At 44.2% G+C, this 24024-nt stretch overlaps 5 protein-coding genes across 8 annotated transcripts in view; 4 read left to right on the forward strand and 1 right to left on the reverse strand.

Annotated features, from left to right (window-relative positions):
* LOC311351448 (major histocompatibility complex class I-related gene protein-like) overlaps positions 1 to 5278 on the forward strand; it is a 9633-nt gene extending 4355 nt beyond the window's left edge. Inside the window, exons 3-8 of one of the 2 annotated variants that reach the window (XM_084471591.1) lie at positions 122 to 400; positions 653 to 961; positions 1601 to 1702; positions 1950 to 1973; positions 2594 to 2654; positions 3721 to 5278. In XM_084471591.1, coding sequence (XP_084327717.1) covers positions 122 to 400; positions 653 to 961; positions 1601 to 1702; positions 1950 to 1973; positions 2594 to 2654; positions 3721 to 3736 — 791 coding nt within the window. In that variant the 3' untranslated portion in view covers positions 3737 to 5278. The other variant, XM_084471592.1, reaches the window with a different exon arrangement.
* A 1761-nt stretch (positions 5279 to 7039) lies between these two features.
* rundc3b (RUN domain containing 3b) lies at positions 7040 to 11951 on the forward strand (the record flags this gene model as incomplete). Its single annotated transcript, XM_084471614.1, has 11 exons — positions 7040 to 7137; positions 7807 to 7927; positions 8121 to 8249; positions 9184 to 9269; positions 9514 to 9603; positions 9943 to 10023; positions 10126 to 10300; positions 10639 to 10796; positions 11342 to 11488; positions 11587 to 11708; positions 11806 to 11951. Exons 1-11 carry the CDS (start codon positions 7043 to 7045, stop codon positions 11949 to 11951), a joined length of 1350 nt encoding a protein of 449 aa, XP_084327740.1. The 5' UTR covers positions 7040 to 7042.
* A 1429-nt stretch (positions 11952 to 13380) lies between these two features.
* slc25a40 (solute carrier family 25 member 40) lies at positions 13381 to 16809 on the reverse strand. The gene is made up of 10 exons (XM_084471423.1): positions 16797 to 16809; positions 16451 to 16556; positions 16145 to 16204; positions 15840 to 15946; positions 15381 to 15448; positions 15150 to 15274; positions 14427 to 14710; positions 14242 to 14323; positions 14057 to 14140; positions 13381 to 13971 (listed from the first exon to the last, which is right to left on the reverse strand). Exons 2-10 carry the CDS (start codon positions 16545 to 16547, stop codon positions 13838 to 13840), a joined length of 1041 nt encoding a protein of 346 aa, XP_084327549.1. The 5' UTR covers positions 16548 to 16556; positions 16797 to 16809; the 3' UTR covers positions 13381 to 13837.
* Positions 16810 to 17356: 547 nt separating this feature from the next.
* On the forward strand, positions 17357 to 23049 carry dbf4 (DBF4-CDC7 kinase regulatory subunit). 2 transcript variants are annotated; one of them, XM_084471317.1, is made up of 12 exons: positions 17357 to 17998; positions 18132 to 18261; positions 18585 to 18791; positions 18920 to 18970; positions 19354 to 19423; positions 19539 to 19615; positions 19730 to 19775; positions 19888 to 19933; positions 20037 to 20153; positions 20335 to 20431; positions 21813 to 21928; positions 22045 to 23049. In XM_084471317.1, exons 2-12 carry the CDS (start codon positions 18145 to 18147, stop codon positions 22841 to 22843), a joined length of 1743 nt encoding a protein of 580 aa, XP_084327443.1. In that variant the 5' UTR covers positions 17357 to 17998; positions 18132 to 18144; the 3' UTR covers positions 22844 to 23049. The 2 variants fall into 2 exon arrangements, with proteins under 2 accessions (XP_084327443.1, XP_084327442.1); XM_084471316.1 differs by having other exon boundaries at positions 18136 to 18261.
* Positions 23050 to 23600: 551 nt separating this feature from the next.
* adam22 (ADAM metallopeptidase domain 22) overlaps positions 23601 to 24024 on the forward strand; it is a 53528-nt gene continuing 53104 nt past the window's right edge. For both annotated transcript variants that reach the window (XM_084472323.1, XM_084472324.1), the window contains exon 1: positions 23601 to 24016. In XM_084472323.1, coding sequence (XP_084328449.1) covers positions 23926 to 24016 — 91 coding nt within the window. In that variant the 5' untranslated portion in view covers positions 23601 to 23925. The remainder of the gene's footprint in view (positions 24017 to 24024) is intronic.

The raw sequence follows: 24024 nt of genomic DNA on the forward strand, positions 1-24024 counted from the left end.
CTACAGACAGACAGACAGACAACCCAAAGACAGACAGTTAACCTCTCTCTCTCTCTCTCTCTCTCTCTCTCTCTCTCTCTCTCTCTCTCTCTCTCTCTCTCTCTCTCTCTCTCTCTCTCAGGTACCCACACATTTCAGGGGATGTCTGGTTGTGAGTGGGATGATGAGGATGATACTACTGATGGTTATGAACAGTATGGATACGATGGGGAGGACTTCATAGTGTTTGACCTGAAGACCATGACCTGGGTCGCTCCAGTGCATCAGGCTTTCACCATCAAACGGAAATGCGATCAGGATAGAGCTGAGAATCAATACAGGAAGAACTACCTCACCAAGGTCTGTGTTGATTTGCTGAGGAAGTACCTGGCCTATGGGAAGAGCACTCTGCAGAGAACAGGTAGAGTCACATGACCTGGTGGGCGTGACAGACTCATGTCTGGTGGCTTAACCAATACACCACAGCAACAGAATGAACACCTCTCTCTCTTTCTCTCTCTCTCTCTTTCTCTCTCTCTCTTTCTCCCCCTCTCTCTCTCTTTCTCCCCCCTCTCTGTCTCTCTCTCTCCCCCCCCCCTCTCTCTCTCTCTCTCCCCCCCTCTCTCTTTCTCCCCCCTCTCTGTCTCCCCCCTCTCTCTCTCTCTCTCTCCAGAGCGTCCGCAGGTGTCTCTGCTCCAGAGGAGCCCCTCCTCCCCAGTGGTGTGCCATGCTACAGGCTTCTGCCCTGACAGGGTGGTGGTGTTCTGGACGAGAGACGGCCAGGAGCTCCATGAGCAGGTGTACCCCGGGGAGGTCCTCCCCAACCATGACGGGACCTTCCAGCACAGCGTGGACCTCGACCTCACGGCCGTCCCACTGGAGGACTGGGGGAGGTACCAATGTGTGGTCCAGCTGAAAGGCATCGAGGACATCTCCGTCCCCCTGGACCCCACCCTCATCAGGACCAACTGGGGGAAGAACGGTAGGGAACGCACTCACCTTACCTCACCTCACCTCCACCTCCAGCTCACCACCTCAACCTCACCTCCACCTCACCCCATCTCCACCTCACCTCCACCTCCACCTCCATCTCACCTCCACCACCACCTCCACATAACCTCCACCTCACAACCTCACCTCCACCTCACCACCTCCACCTCCACCCCCACCTCAACCTCACCACCTCCACCTCCACACGACCTCACCACCTCCACCCGACCTCACCACCTCCACCTCCACCTGACCTGACCCCCTCCACCTCCACCTGACCTCACCTCCACCTGACCTGACCTCACCTCCACCTCACCTCCACCCGACCTCACCACCTCCACCTGACCTGACCTCACCTCCACCTCACCTCCACCCGACCTCACCACCTCCACCTCCACCTGACCTGACCCCCTCCACCTCACCAGCGTCCTGCTCTCAGGACGAGGTTGGGCTCTTCAGGGTCAGGTCTCATGACCCTGAGCTCCAGGTTCTATTGGCCCAGTGTGTGGAGGCTGTGTGGGTCATGTATGCAGCAGCAGGTGTCTTCAGGCTTACCTTCGGGTGTGAGCTGATGGAGGGGAGATGACTCCCACCTGACACACCTCACCTCCTGCTCTTCATCCCCCTGAAGGGCTCCCAGGGGCCCTCACCGTCGTTGGCTCTGTGATTGGGGCCCTCCTCCTGGTTGGAGCTCTGGTCCTGGCGGGAGTCTGGCGGTACAGGAAGAGGAACGGTGAGTGAGCTGACCCCTGAACCCCACCTGCTCCTACTTCCTGTCCCCTCGTTGCGTCCCTTCCTAGACTCTGATTGGTTATCGTGATACTCTAGCGGTCTGGTTGTAGAAACCTCTCCATCGCTGAATGACAAACCTCCTCTAAGGTCGAGGCCACAGTGATGTTGTGGCTTCAAGAATATGAAAGTATAACAACATGAGGATGTTCATGACTGTTACAACACTGATCATTTCTCCTGATCCTTAGATTCAGCCAAACGTCCAACAGCTGGTGAGTAACATGTGTGTGTTTTTACTGCAGTTCTGCTCTCATGATTAACAATACTACCAACTCAGAGACCATGGTGACTTGTCTCTGGACTATACAGCCCTGCTGATCTAGATACATCTAGCTCTGTAGATCTAGAAATATCTAGCTCTGTAGATCAAGATACACCTAGCTCTGTAGATCTAGATACACCTAGCCCTGTAGATCTAGATACATCTAGCTCTGTAGATCTAGATACATCTAGCTTTGTAGATCTAGAAACATCTAGCTCTGTAGATCTAGAAATATCTAGCTCTGTAGATCAAGATACACCTAGTTCTGTATATCTAGATACATCTAGCTCTGTATATCTAGATACATCTAGCTCCGTAGATCAAGATACACCTAGTTCTGTATATCTAGATACATCTAGCTCTGTATATCTAGATACATCTAGCTCTGTAGATCTAGATACATCTAGCCCTGTAGATCTAGATACATCTAGCTCTGTAGATCTAGATACATCTAGCTTTGTAGATCTAGAAACATCTAGCTCTGTAGATCTAGAAACATCTAGCCCTGTAGATCTAGATACATCTAGCTCTGTAGATCCATTCAGCTCCTCACAGTCTGCTTCTTGCCAGGTTCTGACACCAGCTCTGAGAACACGGAGGGGCAGAAACATCTTCCGGGCCTGACCCCAAGGTCAGTATTCTGTGACATCACAACTTTTTGGAGGATGGGTGGGCGGGCACTAATATCTTCACAGTACATCACTGCAATACTTCATGAGTAATATTTTTAGTACTTCATCACAGTAATATATATAGTACTTCATCACAGTAATTGATTCACTCTACATCATCACAGTATTAGTAATATTATAACAGTATTCCTCAGTGATAGTAATATTGTAAAAGTATTCATCAGTGATAGTAATATGGTGATAGTATTAATCAGTGATAGTAATATGGTGATAGTATTAATCAGTGATAGTAATATTATAACAGTATTCATCAGTGATAGTATCATTGTAATAGTATTCATCAGTGATAGTAATATTGTAAAAGTATTCATCAGTGATAGTAATATGGTGATAGTATTAATCAGTGATAGTAATATGGCCATAGTATTAATCAGTGATAGTAATATTGTAATAGTATTAGACTTCAGACTTCACAACTTGGTACATTTTTAATCGTTAACCTACGTTCAAACAGATTTTTTAACCTAAAATTCTACTTTCAGAATCACAGTTTAACAGTTGAATTTCATACCAGCCTCGTATATTTCCAGTTAGTCTCATTGATGTTGAGGCTCGAGCTTTAGGACGTTCTAGAATGACGCTCTAGCCCAAGGTGTCTATCGCTAAAGCTAACCATTGCGGACGTTGCAGAGCCTAACAACGACAATATTTACCTAGAAACACAATGTTAAGCTTAAACGGTTACGTTATTTATTGTTTCACTGGCACTAAAACGATTAGTCAAATTGAAATATGATTGTTATATATCGGGCGTTTGTGTGGGGACCCCCGTTTATATTGCTAGAGGCTAGCGGCTTCCTACATATGCGGTTTACTCCTGGTAGATGTTAAACGCTAACAATAATGCTTAAACAATCTTTGTCTACACAAACGATATGCCATATGAAAAAGACTCCAAGGAGTCCAGCGGTATGAGCCCTATCCTGTTGTGGGCTTATGATGAGGTCGTGAACAGTGATGTGCTGATAGATGGCTGAAGCTGACCTGTGTTTCCTTGTTGTTTAGGGGCAGAGCTGAATGATGAAGAGGCTTCTCGTTGGAGGATTGATCATCATTCATAATCCTGACCATCAGGTGTGGGGCTCAGATCGCATCAGATTGCATGTTGTTTTCACAATAAATAGTTTTTTGCATGTAAGTTTTTAAAGGTCCCATGACATGCCACCAGGTGTGGTGTGATAAGCTATTACAAGCCGTTTTGAAAATCTGTCTGTTATGACATCGCTGGTGGGCGTGTCCACCTAGATGTGTGACGGATAGATGAGCAACGTTTGCTACAGTCCACTGGGTAGGCTGGTAGACTGATCTATCCAGCACACATCTAGGTGGACACGCCCACTTGTGATGTCTTAACAGACAGATTTTCAAAACGGCTTGTAACGGCTAATCACACCACACCTGTACTACAAACCTTGCTGAACATACCCAGGCTTTCATGGGAAAACCTGGATCGACAGAGACGCAACCCGCAATCAGAGTTAAATGGTACTACCAAGGTCACTCAGGATTCGATTTGTCAATCCAGGTTTTCCGCTTTCGCTTCATAACGCGTTCCCGTGAAAGGGGCGTTTATCGCATCATTTAACTCACCTTTACAAAATGGATAGATCAAGAGCAGTACATTTCACTGATTATTGAACTCCTGTGAGGAGTTCAATAATCAGATAACAGCTAGGGGCAACACAGTTGCACATAATAAGGCTAGGGAGGCATGCTGGCAAAAAACAGCCGATAGTGTAAATTTGTATAAGTGAAAAGATTCTGCATATTGTCTAAAAAATAACTGCCAAATGCAGAATTGTTCACCATTACAGTTTTCCACAATTGTTTAAACACATGAATTGGAACATCAGACACAATGTGCACAACCTGAAACTCATGTACCAACTGCAAAACCAATTCTGCTGAACTCCAAGCACATTTTCTGCTTTAGACTCAGATGCCCATTCCAAACCACACATTTTTCACAACACTACACACAATTCTCTATATCTTGCACACTCTTCCTGAATTCCCTCTCTTGGTGTTCACACAGAACACACTGCCAATCACATTTCTAAACTCCAAAGGCTGTTGTTCAATTAGCAATCTGCAGTTTGCTATAGAAGGGTCACAGAAGAAAGACATGACAATAAAGTAGGCCTACAGACAATGAGTAGTATCACTCTATGAGAATGTTGATAATGGTTATGATGATGAACATCGTTATTCTCATTATGGTTACCATTATTTATGTTATCCATCTTATAGTGGAAATGTACTGGATAGAAGTATTGACCCTTATGGGTATGTGTAGGCGTGTATGTATATATGTATTTATGTAGGTAAGTGTATGCATGTATATGCAAACACACTGTATGTATGACATTTGTTTGTAAATGTGAGAAGGGGGGGCTTGATATACGTAAGCTGAAGCTTCTGCCCCTACCCTTTGGTTACGACCAATAAAAATGCATTCATTCGTTCATTCATTCATTCAGATGTTTTGTTTACAGTATTGCCTATTTTCTGTTATCTCTTTCATTTCATCCCGTTTTCATCCTGTTTACTGTGATTTATAGTAGACTGCACATTTTGGATACAAATACAGTATTTGTTGTTACTGTAAAGTATTGTGTGTTGTTTTCTATTTGAGTGTACCTAAAAACATTAACATTAGGTAATATTTTACACCCAACAGTGTAACACTCAACATGCAAAAGCATAACTGATGAAGCATTCATATAGTGTTTTCCATTCATACTATAGTGTTTTCCATTCTGCACACCAGTGTTCAATGGGTGACTATGTCTACTCATATGATGTATGTGTTTGTCGTTTGAAAAGAAAATACCATTTAGTGAAGAGTTAACACTGTTTTGAGGACAAAGTGTGCTTTTGCAAGAGAAGTGTAGGATTTTGTGTGTGAGTTTTGAAATTTTGTTTTGAGAAAGTGAGGTAGTCTATCAGGAAATGTGTTTAAGCAATTGTGAAAAACTAAATCACCTACCCTGCGGTAAATCACGGATTTTAGCCTTTTTGGATTGGATCAGGGATTTAAACCAACGTGATTGGATAATCTCCGGCTATCCCCTCATGATTCTTCCGGATTCCGCCTACGAAAAACACATTCGCTCACAGGCTTGTTGCATAAGTTCACAGGGCAGACCGGGTAGAAAAAGTAAACGATACAATACAGAAAGAAACACTGAATTATTGTGTAGAGACAGACTCTCACCTTGAGTCTTGGATACACTGCCATTTGACAAAATACGTTATATTACTGCACTAATACAGTTCAGTATTTACTTGATTTACAGTTTACTTGAAATTCTCGAAATTCATTTATTTGTCTTCTCAAATTAACCTGGGCTGATATTTCACAATTTGTAAAGTCACAGGTGTCACAGTGTACACACACGCACACGCACACGCACGCGCACACACACACACACACACACACACACACACACACACACACACACACACACACACACACACACACACACACACACACACACACACAGCGCAACAAATCAAAGCGCCTCCATTCATTCAGTGCTGGTAAAACAAAGACAGTGGACAGCCATTTTTTTCTGTTATATAATGTGAATACGATAATGTCGCTATCGCCATCAAAATGAGTGAGCAAGCAGGTCCAATCATAATCTAATTAATATAATCATTTCTGACTGCTAATCTTTACAGCCACTGGGTTTCGCTGTTCCTCACTGACCCGACATGACGTCATCAGGGTCTTCTGTGCTTTAGTTTGAGGCTTTAAATGCAGTGCCTAGTATGGATCACGCCTAAACCAGGTCTTAAATACGTGTAAGTAAAGTAATTAAATATGGTATTAGACAATCTATATTCACATTATATATATATACATTTTAACGGAGAATTTATTCATAAAATAAATCCTGTTTGAAGTAGTTGGCTGAAATAAAAATATGTATATTAAAGACGTGTTTCATAAAAAGCCCACATTGTTAGTAAGTGGGCTGTTATAGTCTAGGCTTACATTATTGCAAAACACCTCATTGTCAAAGATGTCATACGCAGTGGCGTCATATGTATCACTCAACAGTGGTTCCGCCTCAGCTTATCAGAGGAACCGGACAGGCCACGGAACAGGCGAACCTACCTCTGATCACAAACCACTCCCATTCAAACCATCCTGTCATTTTTTTTTGGTAAGAGAGCGAACGTCAGTCGTGTTGACTAAAGATCATCGTCAGAACCGGGCACGTCGACTCGGTCCTGTTCTAATGCAGTGAACGGCGGACCAGCCACTGCGTTATCGGCCAACATTGATTCTGAGTGGGACTACGGAGCAGAACCGGGGATGGCTTCGCTCAGCCTGGGGCTGCATCTCGCCCGCAAACGGGGATCTATCCGTAGCGGAGCGGTGGAGAGAAGGAATCTTCTTACTGTATGCAGGTGAGCATCAAGTAGCCTACAAATATGTTGACGATCGGTGACTGGTCAAGTCTTGTGAGAATGAGCCTTATAGCTGATGGGGATTCATATCCAACTTGCGAGGGCATCATTTTGATGACATCAGCCACTTATCTCCAATCGCAGATATCGTTCTCTGACGTAAGCAGAATTGGTTCTAGGGTTTTAATGTCAATAAACAAAAATACCAGAAGGGATATAAATGCTCTATGATATAAATGTTACTTTACATCGTGTACTCTCTCTCTATGGTGGTCCGCCTTCCCATTAATGCAGCTGTATATCCAATCCAAATACGGGTTTGTTATAAAATGTGTATGGGTTGGATTAGACCAGTGAGCTTGCTTTTGAAGAGCATCACAATACACGAAACCTTGTCCATTTACTATTGATTTCTGCCTTATTGACAAAACCCCTATTAAGTAAAGTCAGTGCACATGACTCTATGGTGTGCCGTACTTATAAGAAGATAAATGGCTTAATCCCAAATAGTAAATGAAAGCATCTTGCTTATACTGGAGACGAGATGCTATAAATTCTTGGCCCTCGCTGGTGAAATTATATTGATTAGTGTTTTATATTTAGGATCATTGTTGTTGTTGTGCGACACTGCTTTGTGACAAGCTGGGCCGGTTATGTTCTCATACCCAGGTTTTCTGTGAAGACCTTGCTTGACCGCTCTTGTTTCGAGACGATAGACGATTCCTCTCCAGAGTTTATCAATTTTGTTTCCATCCTGGAGCACATTTTCAGTCACAGGCTCAAAGGTAATGTACAGACCACTCCAGTACCCATCCTTCATCCTTATTTATCCCAAGGGATGCAAATAAATGCATTCTAATTATTATTTAACACCTAGACACATGCTACACAGGTGCAATACAAACAGGAGATATGAAGTCTAAATGTGTGATTAATACTGTGTGTCTCTCTCTCTCTCGTTTTTACTCTCACTCTCAGGCCAGGTGACATGGTTTGGCTATGAGAGCACCCGAACCTTCTGGGATTATGTTAAAGTGGCCTGCAGTAAGGTCCCACACAGCTGCATACGTAGCATTGAAAGCATGGAGAATGTGCAGTCGTCTCGGGCAAAGGTAAACATCACGACTAAACGACCACAGAATGACCTGCATGAATGTGTCGGTGTGAATGGGATTTGTTTTTCATTTAAAAAGTATTGAAAGACAGAACAACAGGGGAAATGGGGGAATGCTTGACACTAAATATGAGTCATTCTTGCCTCCAGTCAACTGATTTCATTACAAAAAGCTTGCTTTGTTCCAAACCGCAACAAACACATACATACACACACAAAGACACACCACACACAGTCTATTGTGAATGGTGTATTATTTTTATGGTTGTTTTTGTGAGGGGTTGAGACCGACTTAGTACGACCGTTTTGTTGCACAGTAGACCATTATACTGAACCTTGTGGTCATGAAATGTACTGTTCATAAAATATTGCCTAATGCAAACGCCACAAGAGACGCCAAGAGTCACGCAGATTTTCTTTCGACTGCAGTGAGGTAGGTGGCCGTGGGACCCGCTACTACAAAGGGTCTGGATGGTCCATCTGTGGGGGTCAGGGTAGTAGAGGGTCTAGGTAGTCCATCTGTGGGGGGTCAGGGTAGTACAGGGTCTGGGTGGTCCATCTGTGGGGGTCAGGGTAGTACAGGGTCTGGGTGGTCAATCTGTGGGGGGTCAGGGTAGTACAGGGTCTGGGTGGTCCATCTGTGGGGGGTCAGGGTAGTAGAGGGTCTAGGTAGTCCATCTGTGGGGGTCAGGGTAGTACAGGGTCTGGGTGGTCCATCTGTGGGGGGTCAGGGTAGTAGAGGGTCTAGGTAGTCCATCTGTGGGGGTCAGGGTAGTACAGGGTCTGGGTGGTCCATCTGTGGGGGGTCAGGGTAGTAGAGGGTCTGGATGCTGTTACTAATTAATACTAATTGGTCATATCCATTAAGATATCATTCATGATGGTGAATCCTAATGAACTCTCTCTCTCTCTTTCTGGTGACATGTGTGCAGGGTAGAGCCTGGATCAGGGTAGTTTTAATGGAGAAAAGATTTTCAGAGTACATCTCCTCTGCCCTGCGGGAGTTCAAAACATCCAGGTCTGGTTTTTCTTGGTACACATGCAAGTGCCAGCTTAATGGTCGACGATTTAAGTTTTAAATTGCATGCAAATTGTAAAAATAAAAGGTATTCTAAAGAAATACCAATATTATCATTAAGCCAGTAACAACAAATACTTCACAGTTTAAACATCCTCATACCCCTATGTCCCATCTTACCATTGGACAGGGACATTGTTGGTTATGTGAGTGCTTCATCTGGGTCTTCACATGTTGGTTCCAGGAGGTTCTATGAGGAAGGAGCGATCATGCTTGGAGAGGAGGCTGGCCTGTTGGCTGACACACTGATAGGCCTCAACACCATAGACTTCAGGTACAGCTCTTGTTGTCGTTCTGCCCACTGATGTAATTCACTCCCTTTTGCTGTTTTGTCATCACAAAGGCCTCTCTGTGTTACATGTCTATATCTGTTTTACCATGACTGTAAGATTTTTGTGTTTGTCCAAACCAACCTTGTTTTGTGAAATTGTCAAGGATGTTTTAAATCGGCCAAAAAATGGACTGCTTCTAACCACTACAGCTACTAATTGAAGTAGCACCTTCACAGCATACCTCCATTACCGCACAGCGTTCTTGTGCACAACTGATCGGACAAATCAGAGATTGAAAACTTGAACTTGATTGAGAACTTGAATATGTCCTCTCTCTTCAGCTTTTGTCTGAAAGGAGAGGGGCTAGATGGAGCGTACCCCTCTGTGATCGACTACACACCCTACCTGAAGTTCACCATGAAGTACACACAAGCCTTTCAAGTCTCACTGCCAACATACTCCTAAAACTGAATTACAAGCCAGTGTCCTAACATGGTTCTCTGCTGTGTGTGTGCATCCATCAGTGCAGACAGTATCAGCAGTGATGAGGACGAGATGAGGACTGTTGGGAGCAGTGGCAGTGAGGGCAGCACTCCGGAAAAAATGGCCACGGCAGCTGACATCTTTACTGAGCAGAGCAGCCTGGTTAGCAAATGCAAACGCCTCGAACAAAAGTACCGCATGGTGTTAGAACAAAAGGTAGGTTGTGTGTGTGTGTGTGTGTGTGTGTGTGTGTGTGTGTGTGTGTGTGTGTGTGTGTGTGTGTGTGTGTGTGTGTGTGTGTGTGTGTGTGTGTGTGTGTGCACACAAGCAGGCGCGCATCAGATCAGATGGAATGAATGAATGCCACATTTACTTTGAATGATGTCAAGAGTTAAATAATTCCTGTTTTCAAAAAGTAAAATGTGGGGTTGATCTTTGGAGGATTAATGCAGGTCCAACAAGCAGTGCATATACGTTGACAAAATCTGCTGCTTTCTCAAGAAACATTTGTGCTCAAGGCGGTGGGTGTGTGTGTCCATCTCATCTCATCTCAGAGCTACCTGGAAGACCTGGTCCGTCTGCGTGAAGTCCAACTGTCGAAGTCGATAGCAAACAACTCGGCTCTTGAACAGCAGCTGGCAGACACACACTTATCTCACAGCATGGAGAAGGAACAGCTTGAATATATCATACTGGAGCTACAGAACCAACTGTAAGTGTTTCCTATGTGTGCGTCATGCATGTGTGTGCATGTGTGTGTGCATGCATGTGTGCGTGCGTGTGCGTGCGTGTGTTGGAACGTGTGTTGACAACTGAGGCCGTGTGACATCGCTGATGGCTGGGTGGAGATGGTATGACAGCAGGTCCGACGGTGGAGTTGACATTCAGAACACAGCTGGGGGCCTTGAGGTGTGTTTGTGGCCTGCTTGTTGACGAACACGCAAAATATGTGGAAAATTAAAATTTTTCTTTCTGCATTTTTCATACATCATTATTGATGACAGATCATTCTCTTCGCCTCTATGCCTGTGTTGGAACATGCAGAAAGCCTTTCGCCTAAATTACAGATTGTGAATAAATAAAATTTGACTAATATTAATCAGTCAGAAAATCAGAGTGGCTTGGCGGTGTCATCCCCTCTCCTTTTCCACCCACTCCTCTGTCACTCTCCTCTCTGCTGTTCACAAAGGGCAATGTCCGTACAAACCAATGTAGAATCAAATCACTGTAAAAGCAGTCAGTCCTTTACCTCCACAGGACCATCCTGAAGAACAACGACCTCCGCTCCAGACAGGAGCTGACCGCCCACCTGACTAATCAGTGGCCCTCTCCTGGTACCTTAGATGCCAGTGCGGTTGCCTTGGATACCCTCCTCTTCAGGAAAAGCACGGAGCCGTGGGAGGAGTAGGTGAACCAGGTCCTATCATGTTGTCTCACTAGATCCAAGTCTCGCTGTTCCTTATCATTCACCTCCCTCCTCCCCTTGTGTTCTCTCATTGCAGAAAGAGCTTCCAGAGCCTGGAGCAGCTGTCTGTCGATATGAGTCTCTCCCAGACGTCCCTGGACCCTGCGCACACTCCCGGCGCGGAGACCAGGCCCGCCGGGGAGCACTGGCCACATCACGGTGCGCAGGGCTGCGGCAGCACGTTGCTTACGGCCGATGGAGCCCGTGTCCCTGCGACGACGATGACGGTTAACCCTTTGTGTTCCCTGTCACGCAGCTAAGGAGGAGACGCCCTCCCTGCGAGGCCTGTGTGGTTCCTTGACCTCAGTAGCCAGCTATAAGTCTCTGGCCAGCCTGAAATCCAGCGAATGTTTGGCCAGTCCGACCACAGAGACAAGCAGCCCGGGCCTGACCCCCTCCTAGGAGATGGACACGCGTGGAGAGCAGTCAGGGCTTCCTTCAGACAATCTTCAAACACAATGGTCCAACCGATCGTAGAGGTATTATTTGTGTTGGATTCTGTGACGGGTAGGACTCGAGGGGGTGTTAAACCACGGCGACTGTGAAGGTGATGGTGCGCAAGAATCTGCCTTTGCATGTAGAGTTTGTAATAAATTAGTGTTGAGATGATCTCTATCCACATGTCCTGTGTTGCATTCAGCTGTAAGACACCTTGCGGGAGGCTTTATTTGACGTGGTTAATTGGTGTTGTCATCTGTGGCTTATCACATTGTCTTCTCACGGCCTATCATCTCTGAAAGATTAACATTGAAGTTGATCCAAAGTTAGCACAGCAACTTTATACTACTGACGAGATATTTAACAATTTAATTTAACTAAAAAGGTGTTGAGGTTGGGACATATTGCAAAATTGTTCCAATATCAGATGTTGAACTACAAAGTCCCCTCTGTTTGGCCACTTTTAAAATGTTCCTTTTATCTGTGCTCCTCGTTTGAATTAGATGTTGACTGTATCAGCATTTAATCAGCCATTTAACAAATGATCTGCCTACTGAAGTATTCAACTGTTTGGTTCTCAGGTAAATATCACAAGCCCTGATATTCCAAGTTATAATTTGGGGAGGTGATTGGACTGTATTAATTATGAAGTTGATTCATTTTTGCTTTTATATACAACTTTTCTTTTTTCTTTAATATCATGTATTTATTTATTGAAACACAATTGTCCTGAAGGAGTAACATAATAAATAAAGTGCCAACACATATAAAGATTTGCTAGGACAGGGTTGATGACCAGTTGTGTACTTGTAGAGTGTACTTTAAAGGTGACCATCAGGTGTGTGTGTGTGTGTGATTAGCCGTTACAAGCCGTTTCAAAAATCTGCCTTTTCTGACATCACAATTGGGCGGGTCCACATGTATGCTGGAAAGATCAGTGTACCTGCCTACCCATTGGACTGTAGCAAACGTTGCTCATCTATCCGTCATACATCTAGGTGGACATGCCCTCTTGTGATGTCAGAAGAGGCAGATTTTCAAAATGGCTTGTAATGGCTAATCACACTCACACCTGGTGGTTATAATATGTCACCTTTAACCTTTCTACCTTTTGCCTTTAACTAATTACAGCGGCCATTTGCACCTAGATTGATTGAATGTGCTTTTTTTTCTGTCTGTTTAAAATAAAATGTGATGTACCAACCAAGTCGATGGCTGATATTGATTCATGACTATTTTATCATTATAAATGTTTAGCCCATTCTGGGATAAACACGTTTATGTTCTGTTACGTTCAATTACTTATTCAAATGATGCTTTGCTTATTTATTATGTGTTAACAATAGGAAATGTAAACATCTTGAGTAAAGAAAACATATCATTCATAATTTATATCATAATTTATTTAATTTAAACTTCATCAGATTTGGAAAATACAATGTGAGACTCAAAGAGGTGTGTTCATAATGTGGTCCAGTGGTGACTTAATAACGTGTGCCCCCTCCACTCGCCCATATATTAAAGGAAATGGGGCATGGACAAAAATACAAACATGTTCTCCAGGGAAATGGGATGTACTTTAGTCTGCATCAAGTAGTTGACATTAATCACAGCTTGCATCATACCCAACCCAGAAGGACTCTGAACAGGTATTGCAGCATCAATGCATATAACATGCATTGATCATCACATATTTATACCTGTCATTCATTAATAATTCATTCATAATAAATCTAAATATATGCAATATAATTTTTTTTGGCACTCGCTTGCAAAGGACCAGCTCAGGGTACATGGGCTCACATGGGCTTTGCATCAGTCAAGCAAATGCACTGAGGAGGGGGCGCAAATCAGCTGTTACCAGGCTGAAGCCGAACCAGTCTGGACTCCTGGTTCTGCTTGTGGAAGAAGGCCTTCCCAAACTCATAGGTGCTGATCATAATGGCACAGGCCGGAGCCACCTTGATGAGCCTGGGCAGGAAGCCTGTTGACGAGAGTGAGAGGTGAGGTGGGCGAGCATATCATCTGTGTGTGGAGTCACATGGCTGAAGCTTCGTATCAGTACTGACCTGCGAACAGTCCGCGAGGGCCGCTCTCTGCCACGATCCTGCCCATCGTGCTCCATGTGGAGGTGGAGCTCTTGCACGATGCCACTGACAAGGAAGAGACACTGCTGGTTACCAAAACACACAGTTCTTTTGAGAAGGACTTTGTAAAAAAGAGCAAAAAAACAGAAGCCTAATTGTGTAATTACAATTCAGTGCTTGTAACTCTCCAAGTTCCACCTGCCGTCGAGTCTTGACCACGTCAAATGGTAAAGTAGCTATAGAGGCTATCTGAAAGAGAACACACAAAGTAAATTTAATTTAATTATTATTTGTCTATCAAATCATGTTAAATTCTGATTGGGCGGTTAAAGTTCAAACTCAAGCGACTCACAGCACCAGATGCAGCCCCGGAGAGGAAGGTGATGGCAAACGTGGGTTCTGTGGTGTTGTTCCGCTCGCACATCCAGGCTTTCCCCTTCTCGTAGTTGTACCAGTACATGGCGGAGAAGGGCACATCCCTAAGCAGCGTGGGGCCCCAGCCTCTCCACAGAGACAGCCAGCCGGCGCTCTCCACCGCTGACCGGATGCAGGCACCCAGCTCCCTGTAGGACTGCTTCTGAGACTGGAGCTTGGTGCGGATCAGCTCTAGGGGGCTGATCACCGTCACTGAGCCCACTGTAACAGACAGGATCACTGCTTAGGCGCAACGGCTATGGGTTCAAACCCCAATGTCTACCTTCATGCAAGGTCTACCCCATTCAGATGCCTACATGGATCTGAATGGGGGACCTGGTTTTTCCACTCTGATGGGGGGGCATTTTGGAATGCCCTCCCTGACCTTCTGACGGTAACACAGAAGCCGTATCGTCTTAAGACGGGCGGAAACCCTTTACATAGAGGCTGAGCCACGCCCTCCTCATGCGTCACAACTGGACCATAGGAAGGGTTAACGGTGCGTGGTAGTAAACAGCGGTCAATTTAAAAAGTTTGGATTTCGATCTGAATCTCCATGAAATGTTCCTGCCAGGGTTTATCTTATTTAAGTCAATTTTTCCACATCAAGAAATATCTTAATTCTATCCTGTTCAGCTTTGTTCCATAGAAACCTGCTCACCTCTAGCGATAGCTCCAGCAAAGAGAGGAGCCACGTCCGTGTGGCCCCCCATCCTCGCCTTCAGGGCCACACACAGCTGGTCATAACATGTGAAGTAGATCACAGTCGCCGGGACGGCCATCACGCTGCATCATGCACAACAGACAAATTCATGTCAATTCATGGCACACACCAATCCTAGCAACCCAATACATGTGTTCTGTTGTGTGCATCGGTAGAGTTCAGACTCACAGGGTTGGAGGGAGACCACTCCAGAGGGACTTGATTCCTTCATGTCGTACAATTTTAACTAAGGCATCCTGCAGAGACGGTATATATGTGTAAAGAAAAGCATAGGATAATGGTCCTAGGCATGATACAATATGAATCATAGGAAACAATAACAAATACACTAAAGGAGAATATAACCCTCGACCCTGACTTGATGAATGCTTGCAGGTTTTGTCATTCAGGGACAGGGCTGGGGGCTCCCCTGTGCAGTGCAGAGGATATGCAGAGGACACGTTTGTCTCTTCAGTGCATGATCAGCAGGTTACCGGATAACCATATCAGCCAATCAGAGATTAACCATGCAAAAGCATGTGTTAAACCTAAAGAGGGAGTCCTCTACAATGCAAAACAATGTACCCCGGCAGGGTAGTTAACATTACTGAAGGGAGATTAACCCCTATTTGAATGAGGATCATTTACCAGTGTACCGCTGAAATGACCAGGAGCCTTGTACCAGACCTTCGAGTTGCCGTTTTCACACAGACATAAGTGGTCCATGAGGCCATTGCAGTAGACAAAACATCTGCCTGGAGAAGGTTGACAAGTCATTGAATAATCTAATATACATTTACATTTATATTTTGGGAATTTAGCAGACGCTTTTATCCAAAGCGACTTAGAATAAGCACATTTGTCAGAAGAATCTCCCAATAATGCCATGGTCTACTATAATCATATTCATGTAACATCAGGTCATATTGTAAAACATCGATTTTTCCTAATACCTTTGAGAAATGGATTGTGTTGTGCTTGAAGTCTGATCTTCACAACATCCAAAGGTGTCACTGAAAAACAAAACCCGGAAAATGAGCGTCTATGCACAATTATCCATATTTTCAAATGTCTCCTTATTAGAGCTGTCAAACTTAGCGCGTCAATAACGCAATCTTATTCTAACGCGATTAATAAAAAATGACGCATTAACGCACGTTCTCGTTAATTTAGCTTGAGGGTCGGTCTCCAATGTATAAGAGTTACTATTAGGCCTATAATATAATACAATAATATAAGATGGAGGTGAACCAACTCACCGAGGAGTGAGGTGAGGATCGCTCCTGAACAAGATGACACCATCTGCTGAACTGGAGTGATCCCACCAGGGGTCATTGCATGGCTTTTACTGGTCATTATAACGTCCTGGATAGCGAAGAATTTAGTACCCTATCGTCACGAAATACAACTTATTTGAAATAAGTTGATCCATACTGATGTGACACTATTGATGCATAACTGTTATGGTGCGCAGTTCATCCGTATCCGCATGACAGTACCGAGAACACGCCTAGATATGCATATCAGTGTTGGCAAACATGAACAATACCATAAATAAATGGTCAAAGTATACAAGCATACAGTACTTAAGTATAAGTATACAACCTCGAGTTGCTGGTTAAATCGCCTTACGTTTATTATGCAATTTGAAATGGCTAGTGGCACTTTCTTTACTATGTTTCTTCTACTCATATATAATTTGATTATATGTATGGCAACAAGAAATATTTAGATACATTTATCAAACAAATTAATAATTGTATGATAGCGTAACTCTCTTTGTATTTATTTGTTTTGTGTGGAAACATCCGATCTCAATCCAAAATACAGCCGATCTAGGGTGGCCAGATCTCTTCCTTTATCCGCGAAATCAGCTACTTACTTTGATATAGTTGTCTAGAGTTTTACCCTAGTGACAATCTATGGTCGTTAATGTGACTCAATATTCAGAAATTAAACTTTATTACTCATTATTTTAATTGTGATAACAACAACAACAACAACAACCATTTAGGTACATCATTTACACCTTCCACGATTTTTCTCAGGATGCATGAAGCGTTCAAACCAACTGGCAACCAGGTGCTGTGCGATTCGAAGCGGGAAACGGAAGTTTTCATTTCGTGGCTCTCGCGCAGAGCGGGTTTGAACCGTCGAGCGGACTCACACCAACAGTGTTTAGAACACTGGTCGTTGTTGTTACCATGGTTATTCCTTTTTCTCCCCAGTCATTTTCGTTCAGGAGCTGGCTCTAAATCCGTTTTTATTAGGTTGACGGTACATGTTGACGTGGTTCGAGTCAGGAGACACCTCCGACACCGGGGGACCAGAGACCTTCTCTGGACAGAGACCTTTACGGAGACCTTTACAGAGACCTTTTCTTTACGGAGACTTTTACAGAGACCTTTTCTTTACGGAGACTTTTACAGAGACCTTTTCTTTACGGAGACCTTTACAGAGACCTTTTCTTTACGGAGACTTTTACAGAGACCTTTCTTTACGGAGACCTTTTCTTTACAGAGACCTTTTACAGAGACCATTACGTTACAGAGCCCTTTAAGAGACCTTTACTTGACAGAGACCTTTACAGATACTTTTACAGAGACCTTTTCTTTACAGATACTTTTACAGAGACCTTTACTTGACAGAGACCCACTGAGACCTCTACAGACACCACATGAGGGACGCGAACCGACAACCTCCAGGTTTCATGTGAACCTTTTGATCGCCGGGGTTTCGTTACCTGGCGTGTCGCGGCAGGACGGAGGCGATGTTCATCCAGGTGACACTCACCTCCATGTTAAAAGGTCAGGCTCCTCCGTCTCAAGTGCCATTCAAATTAAGCTGTGTAATTAATTGTGTTAAAGTTACATGGATTAATTGTCGTATTCACGCTGATATTGTGTCCGCATCGTGTTTGTATGATGTACTTTGCGGCAGGTAGCACCGAGCCATGCCGGGCCAGCAGCGTGTCTGTGCCAAACCGTTGTCCGGGAGGGTGTTTTTTCTGGACCTGCCGTCCAACAGGAGAGCCCAGGCCCTGGAGAACGACCTCACACTGCTGGGAGGGGTGAGACACCCTCACTGCTGTCAAATCAGTATAATAACTGTTTATTCGTAAGCTTTTTCTTTAGAATATATGTCTTAACCTCAATATTAAACGTTTCCTTCTGGACGGAGTTTGTTTATTCTAAACAAATTGAATTGTTACTTATGCTTATTGTTGTTGTTGTACTGATGCTGGGTGAGCTCAAAAGGGCATTTATCAGGGAATAAGACTGATCGCTGGTTACATTTCTTGCATTAATTGCTAGACAGGTCTGCTACGTAATTGACTGAATGTAATGTACTTATTGCAGCTCATATTTAATAACATGTTGTAATTTTACTCAGACTGTGGAGAAGTTCTTCAGTAAGGAAATAAAGTACCTGGTGTCCAACAAGAGGGAAGCCAAGTATGTGGAGCGCCTTAGGCGTGAGCACGCTGTCCCCAGCCCCGACTCGGGACCGAGTTCCCCGTTCCCCCGTCCGACGGTCCACCAGCCCGCCGGAGGCCAGAAGGGTCGTCTGCAATGTGGATCTCAGGGTCAAGTGGATTCTGTGAGTTTGCATTGTTACGGCAACCCAGGTTTTTATTTGTGGCACATACATTGCAAGTGTTCAACGTAAGGTTGGATTACACTCTCAGCTTGTGGTTTGAAGCTTTAAATTCACTATTGTTTTTGCAGGTGGCTAAAAGTCGTGGGAAATCTCTGGTGGAGAGAGTGGTTAAAGAACAGGTGGGTCTTCTGATGCACTAGACATTACTTTGAGCAGCAGGCAGGCTTACTATTATACGATCAAATAGCTCAGCAAGCTTCCATGTGATGCATTTATGTCGCCGATATATTATTGCAACACAAATACTGAAAACTTAATAAGTTACTTAAGAATTTAATTTACAATTAAGTGTTATTATTTATTATTGTAAATGCAGATGGCAATATTGGAGATAAATGTATAATGATTTGTAATACTGTATTGCTGCTATATTAAACAGTAGTAGATGTCGGTTATCTGCAAAGCTCAACCAAAAATATTCACAAATTGTTACTTGTATGTGCAGCGAAAATCAGGTGTCTGATTCTGCACAATAGGTTGACTAAGTACTTGTTGTTCACAGGAGAGGATACAAATGGATAAGACCCTATCAGATGCTCTGGAGTGGGGAGTGAAGGTCCTTTACATTGATGGTTAGCTGGATTCGAAATGTTAAACTTGTACGTAATTCTGGTATACAGGCTGAAAACGGTTCTGACTTGTGGTTTTTGAAGATTCATGTTTTGATTTTCCTTGATCTGATTTCAGATGTAATCACTTATGTGGAAAAGAGGAAGAAACAGATTGTTCCCAGCCAACCTGTTACTAGTACTGTCAAAAAAAGGGTACGTAGTTGACAGTGAAAACATTGTAGCAAGTAATGCAGCACTAAATTAGTTTAAAGTTTTAAAACATTTTTCTGAAATCCTTTTTTATTAAATGTTTCATTTGTTTTGTAGACTAAACCTGAATCCAAACCTAGACCAGGCTTTCCAAAATCCCAAGGTGAACATTTCAATATCTACTGTGCAATTGTTCTGTTTGTGTTCCTACACATTCTTACTATGGAAAACATGTATTACTTTGTTAATTTATAATTCTTGAACTATATTTCCAGCCCAACGGATCAGTGCACCCTTCATAAAGGTTGAGGACACGAGCAGGTGAGAGAATGGGTTCAATTACACATAGTAAATCAATTCAAGTCAAATATAAGCTAGGGTGATGAGATGAAATATGTTTTGAAAGCTTATTTTCCCTCTGCAGACACTATCGGCCAATCTATGCTGCCTTGACTAAAATGCCTGAGATCAACATTGGGACTGCTCCTCCTTGCACTCCGTTCTGTGTTGACAAAAAGGATCAACCTAAAAATGGACACAGGTATGCCTAGCCCATCTCCTAAATCACTAGCTACTAAAATAGTTAATGGGTATGCCAATGACTGTGCTCAATATATTTTCCTATGTGAACAATTATTAACTTTTTTTCAACAACCTTAGTGTTGTAATGTAGAACTCCATTCATTACACATGAGTACACAGCTGTGGTTTCTGTGATGCAGTGAGGAGTGGGGTCATGGCAGAGCCAAGAAGAATCGAGCCAAGAAGCAGGTGGGCTTCTGTGAGTGCTGCATGCTCCAGTACGACAACCTCGTCAAGGTGAGTTATGACGTCCTCCTGACAGGCAGTCCCATTGTGTGTGTCTGTTTTGTTGTGTCTAGCAGTCTGCAGTAAGTTGAAGCTAAAACTATTGATCCACCCATTGATCCGCCACCAGTAATTATCTACCATATATCAGTGATCAGCGAATCCACTTCAAATTTGCAGATTGCAGGAGCTGATCACGTGACTCAAAAGAAAGTGTCACGTGATCATATGCACCGTCATTACACTCTGAGTCCATGTACTGTATTTATACATGAGAAACTATATTCTTCCTTTGCATACTGGTAACTAAGTTGTTTAATATCTGAATTGTAGTTTTGGCTCAATTTCTTTGTCCCCAACTTGTTTCCAATTTGTTTCAGTGTGTGCAAAAGTCACTAAATAAACCTGAGTCAATAATGAATGAAAAGTATATGCTAACTTGATTAACAGTTGCATAGGCTGCAGTTGTCCAACTGAAAGACCTGTCCTGTCACCGTCACCGCATTGGTTGACTAGTGAATAAACAGGAGGCCTGCAGCCTTTAAAGGGCTCTGCGCAGCGCCGCTGGACCCCTGGGCCTGCGCAACGTCACAGGAGGCCAAACGTACACATATTGGCCATTGCCATGTATGTTGGCCATCACGCCATTTACAACAATCCAAAGCCATGCTGTGAAATCCATCATATACACACACGCCTATAATGACAATGGAACCGGCTCACTGCTTGTTATCCAAAGCCCCCAAATATGGTGACGCCTCTTCCTAATAGAGGACCCAGAACAGTGTTGCAGTCCTTTTCTCTGCCTTTGCATTTGGATACAGGCAAAGCCTATTACAGGAGAAACGATGACATGGATTATATGTAGGGTCAAATCAGTGTTTGGCGGCCTATGGTGTTACCTGTTATAGCTCCTTTCCTTAATGCACCGGGGAGAGTGGTGTCCCGACTCCAATAATCCCACTGCCTCCTTCTCCTTTGCTGAAGTGATGGTTTGTTTATTCCACATCTCTATAGTGTCCCTTACATCCAAAAGTAGTGACACAGTCAGAAAACCGTGTGGCTCCACTCTTCACTGGTCCAAACTAAACTCCATGCTGCTTTGCTTACATGCCGTCGCGTCGGCACAAAATGTATTTTTTTTGGCTCATCAAAAAATCGGAAAAACCCTTAGCAGTGCATCCCGAGAGGAAACTATTGAGAAGGGTCCTGCTGAAATCCTGATGGAAAAATTTGTAAAGTCTTTGATTGAAGATTATGTTTGAGAGTAAACGCATGGATTTTACCGTTCCTGGTTGTTTTTATAATGTTGAATGTATAACACGTTTGTCGTTTTGGTATACAATACAGTTGAATACAGTTCTCTGTACTGATTTCTGATTCCTGTCTTTAGCACGTCCAGAGTGAGAGTCATCGTGCCTTTTCCAAAGGCAATGAGTACTCGGTCCTGGACCGATTAGTCTCCACCATGCAGTGTGACTTGGCTCTCTTCAAACCCATAAACAAGAGGTTACTCAAATCCATGACATTTCCTCCACACAATATACTGCTGGGTCCGCTCTGACAGAACTACATGTATCCAACTGAGTCCTGCTCATCTTTGGTTTGTTCTGTTCTGTCTTCAGACCAAAGTGCAGCGTCTCCTCCACCGTGGCCGTCCAAGGACCGTATGGGACAGCGCACAAGCCCCCAGATGCTTCCGCAACAGAGAGAAGGTGGAAGTCCTGCAGCCTTTCAACGGCTGCTGGTGGCAGAGAAGCCTCTCATAGACCTGCCGTGGAACCCATTCCTGGTTCTGCAAAGGCAAGCGGTGCAGAGAGCACCTTGAGGAACCTAGATGGGAGTTCGGCCCGACCTCTACCCCGTCACACATCTCCCACTTGTAGCGGCCAGACTGCTGCCCAGTGGGTCCCGACTCCTACCCCTCAGGTAGAACTGGTTCCCCCTAGAGGCAGCTCTTCTGCTGTGGACTCTGTCAGACTCTCCCGTCTCAGTCGGACCAGGACCAGGGCATTGCCACAGTATCATGAAGAATTCTCTCAAAGTGGATGTTCCTCAAGGACATCCCCTCATTCACATTCTTTCCAGAAAGAGGTTTGTGAGAGCATCCTGGGTTCTCCGTCAGCGCGCCCTCGGGACGAACCGCTAGCTCAAGAGCAGGAGAAAGAGACTTGTATCCCAGAGGGCCAGGGGGTCGACCTGCCTGAACAAAGACCCTCTCCAGTAAGAACAATACAGAGGAAGGTCAAAGTTCAAAAACGGAAAAGGCGGAGAGTGGACATGGGGTCGGGGTGTTGTCACAAGGCCAGCTCAGCGTGTGATGGAACAGATGAGCCCTTACTCGGGCAGCTGTTTCAGTCCAGAGACCCCGTGGACCTTGACTTTCTAGGGTTTGATGATGGAAGGGAAGTCTTTACACCATAGCGTTCGAAACGCAGTTGCAAAATACAGTTTTATTTCTGGAAATACTGTGCGTCAACTGTGATACAATGTAAATGTGGCTAATCTCAAATCAGTCAACCGTGACTCGCTTCCATCGCATAGATATGACACAGTTGATTGTCTTAAGGGAAAGATTCAAGCAAAACATAACGGAAGGCAATTAAAATTGATTGATTTTTTGTGAGATGTTATTTTATGCTTCTGAACCCAGGTGCAGTTCTTCATTCAACTTATAATGTTCTTGTCTTAAACGGTTTAATGTATAAAAATAAACAATTGAATACAAAACAGATCACTTATAGGCTTAGAATAGGAATACTTTTTGATATTCATAATCTAGAGGTCCTTATAAAATTGAACGCATTAAGACCATTACAGTTTGTCTGGGATTTAAATGAGCTGTTATTTGTCATCCTGCGAAGGCTTACATCAGGATCACAGTGCTATAACTTCCTGTTTCATGTACATTTTTTTGGCGGTTTAAAAACAATTGGGAAAGCATGCCATGCCAAAACACTTGCTCGTTAGGATTTAGGAAATACATTTTTAAATGTATTTCTCCCTAATCCCTCGGCTGCGTTGTTCTCTTCTCCCGGGGAGCAGTGACTGAGCAGTGTACTGCAGCTCCCCGTTGAGGCGGGTTCGATCTCAATATAGGCCATGTCTTGCGACATCCCGGTTATAGTCTGACGTCCTGCAGAGGGCTTGTGGATATTCACGTGTTTGGAGATCCCCAAACCCCTCCCTTCTCTCTCTCTCTCTTTCTTTCTCTCTCTCTCGCCTCGCCTCTCTCTCTCTCTCTCCGCTCTCTCTCTGCTGTGTGTTCCGTGGGTGCTCAGCCGTCCTCAGACGCGCTCGCCTTTTCTGTGGGAGAATCAGAGGATCCCGATGGCCCCCCGCGCCGGAGAGACTGCGCTAACCAGACGCTCCAGCGCGCATCCGCGTCCCAGCCGCCCCGGCGCAGAGCGTCCGTAGCACAGGCAGGAAACTGCGAGGCTTTATTTGGAGTGCAATTTAGGTTTTCGTTTTTGCTTCTCGTCGGTTCAGCAAGAGGGGAAAGGGGGATGATGATGTACTCGACATGGTGGATTTCTCTTTTGTGCATCTATGGATTGATGGATGTCATTCACACCAGAAATGTGGACTCCCGGAATGGTAGGCGA

Source organism: Micromesistius poutassou (genome assembly GCF_964030765.1).
Source record: "Micromesistius poutassou genome assembly, chromosome: 8".
Lineage (NCBI taxonomy): Eukaryota > Metazoa > Chordata > Actinopteri > Gadiformes > Gadidae > Micromesistius > Micromesistius poutassou.

What these genes read in the sequence shown, in the direction of transcription:
- slc25a40 (XM_084471423.1), bottom strand. Translation starts at nt 16,547, where the DNA reads ATGACCAGTAAAAGCCATGCAATGACCCCTGGTGGGATCACTCCAGTT. An exon ending in ACACAATCCATTTCTCAAAG is followed by an intron (nt 15,947 to 16,144) that starts GTATTAGGAAAA and finishes AACCTTCTCCAG; the next exon opens with GCAGATGTTTTGTCTACTGC. An exon ending in TGCTGGAGCTATCGCTAGAG is followed by an intron (nt 14,711 to 15,149) that starts GTGAGCAGGTTT and finishes TGTCTGTTACAG; the next exon opens with TGGGCTCAGTGACGGTGATC.
- dbf4 (XM_084471317.1), top strand. Translation starts at nt 18,145, where the DNA reads ATGCCGGGCCAGCAGCGTGTCTGTGCCAAACCGTTGTCCGGGAGGGTG. An exon ending in AGGCTTTCCAAAATCCCAAG is followed by an intron (nt 19,776 to 19,887) that starts GTGAACATTTCA and finishes CTATATTTCCAG; the next exon opens with CCCAACGGATCAGTGCACCC. An exon ending in TTCAAACCCATAAACAAGAG is followed by an intron (nt 21,929 to 22,044) that starts GTTACTCAAATC and finishes TTCTGTCTTCAG; the next exon opens with ACCAAAGTGCAGCGTCTCCT.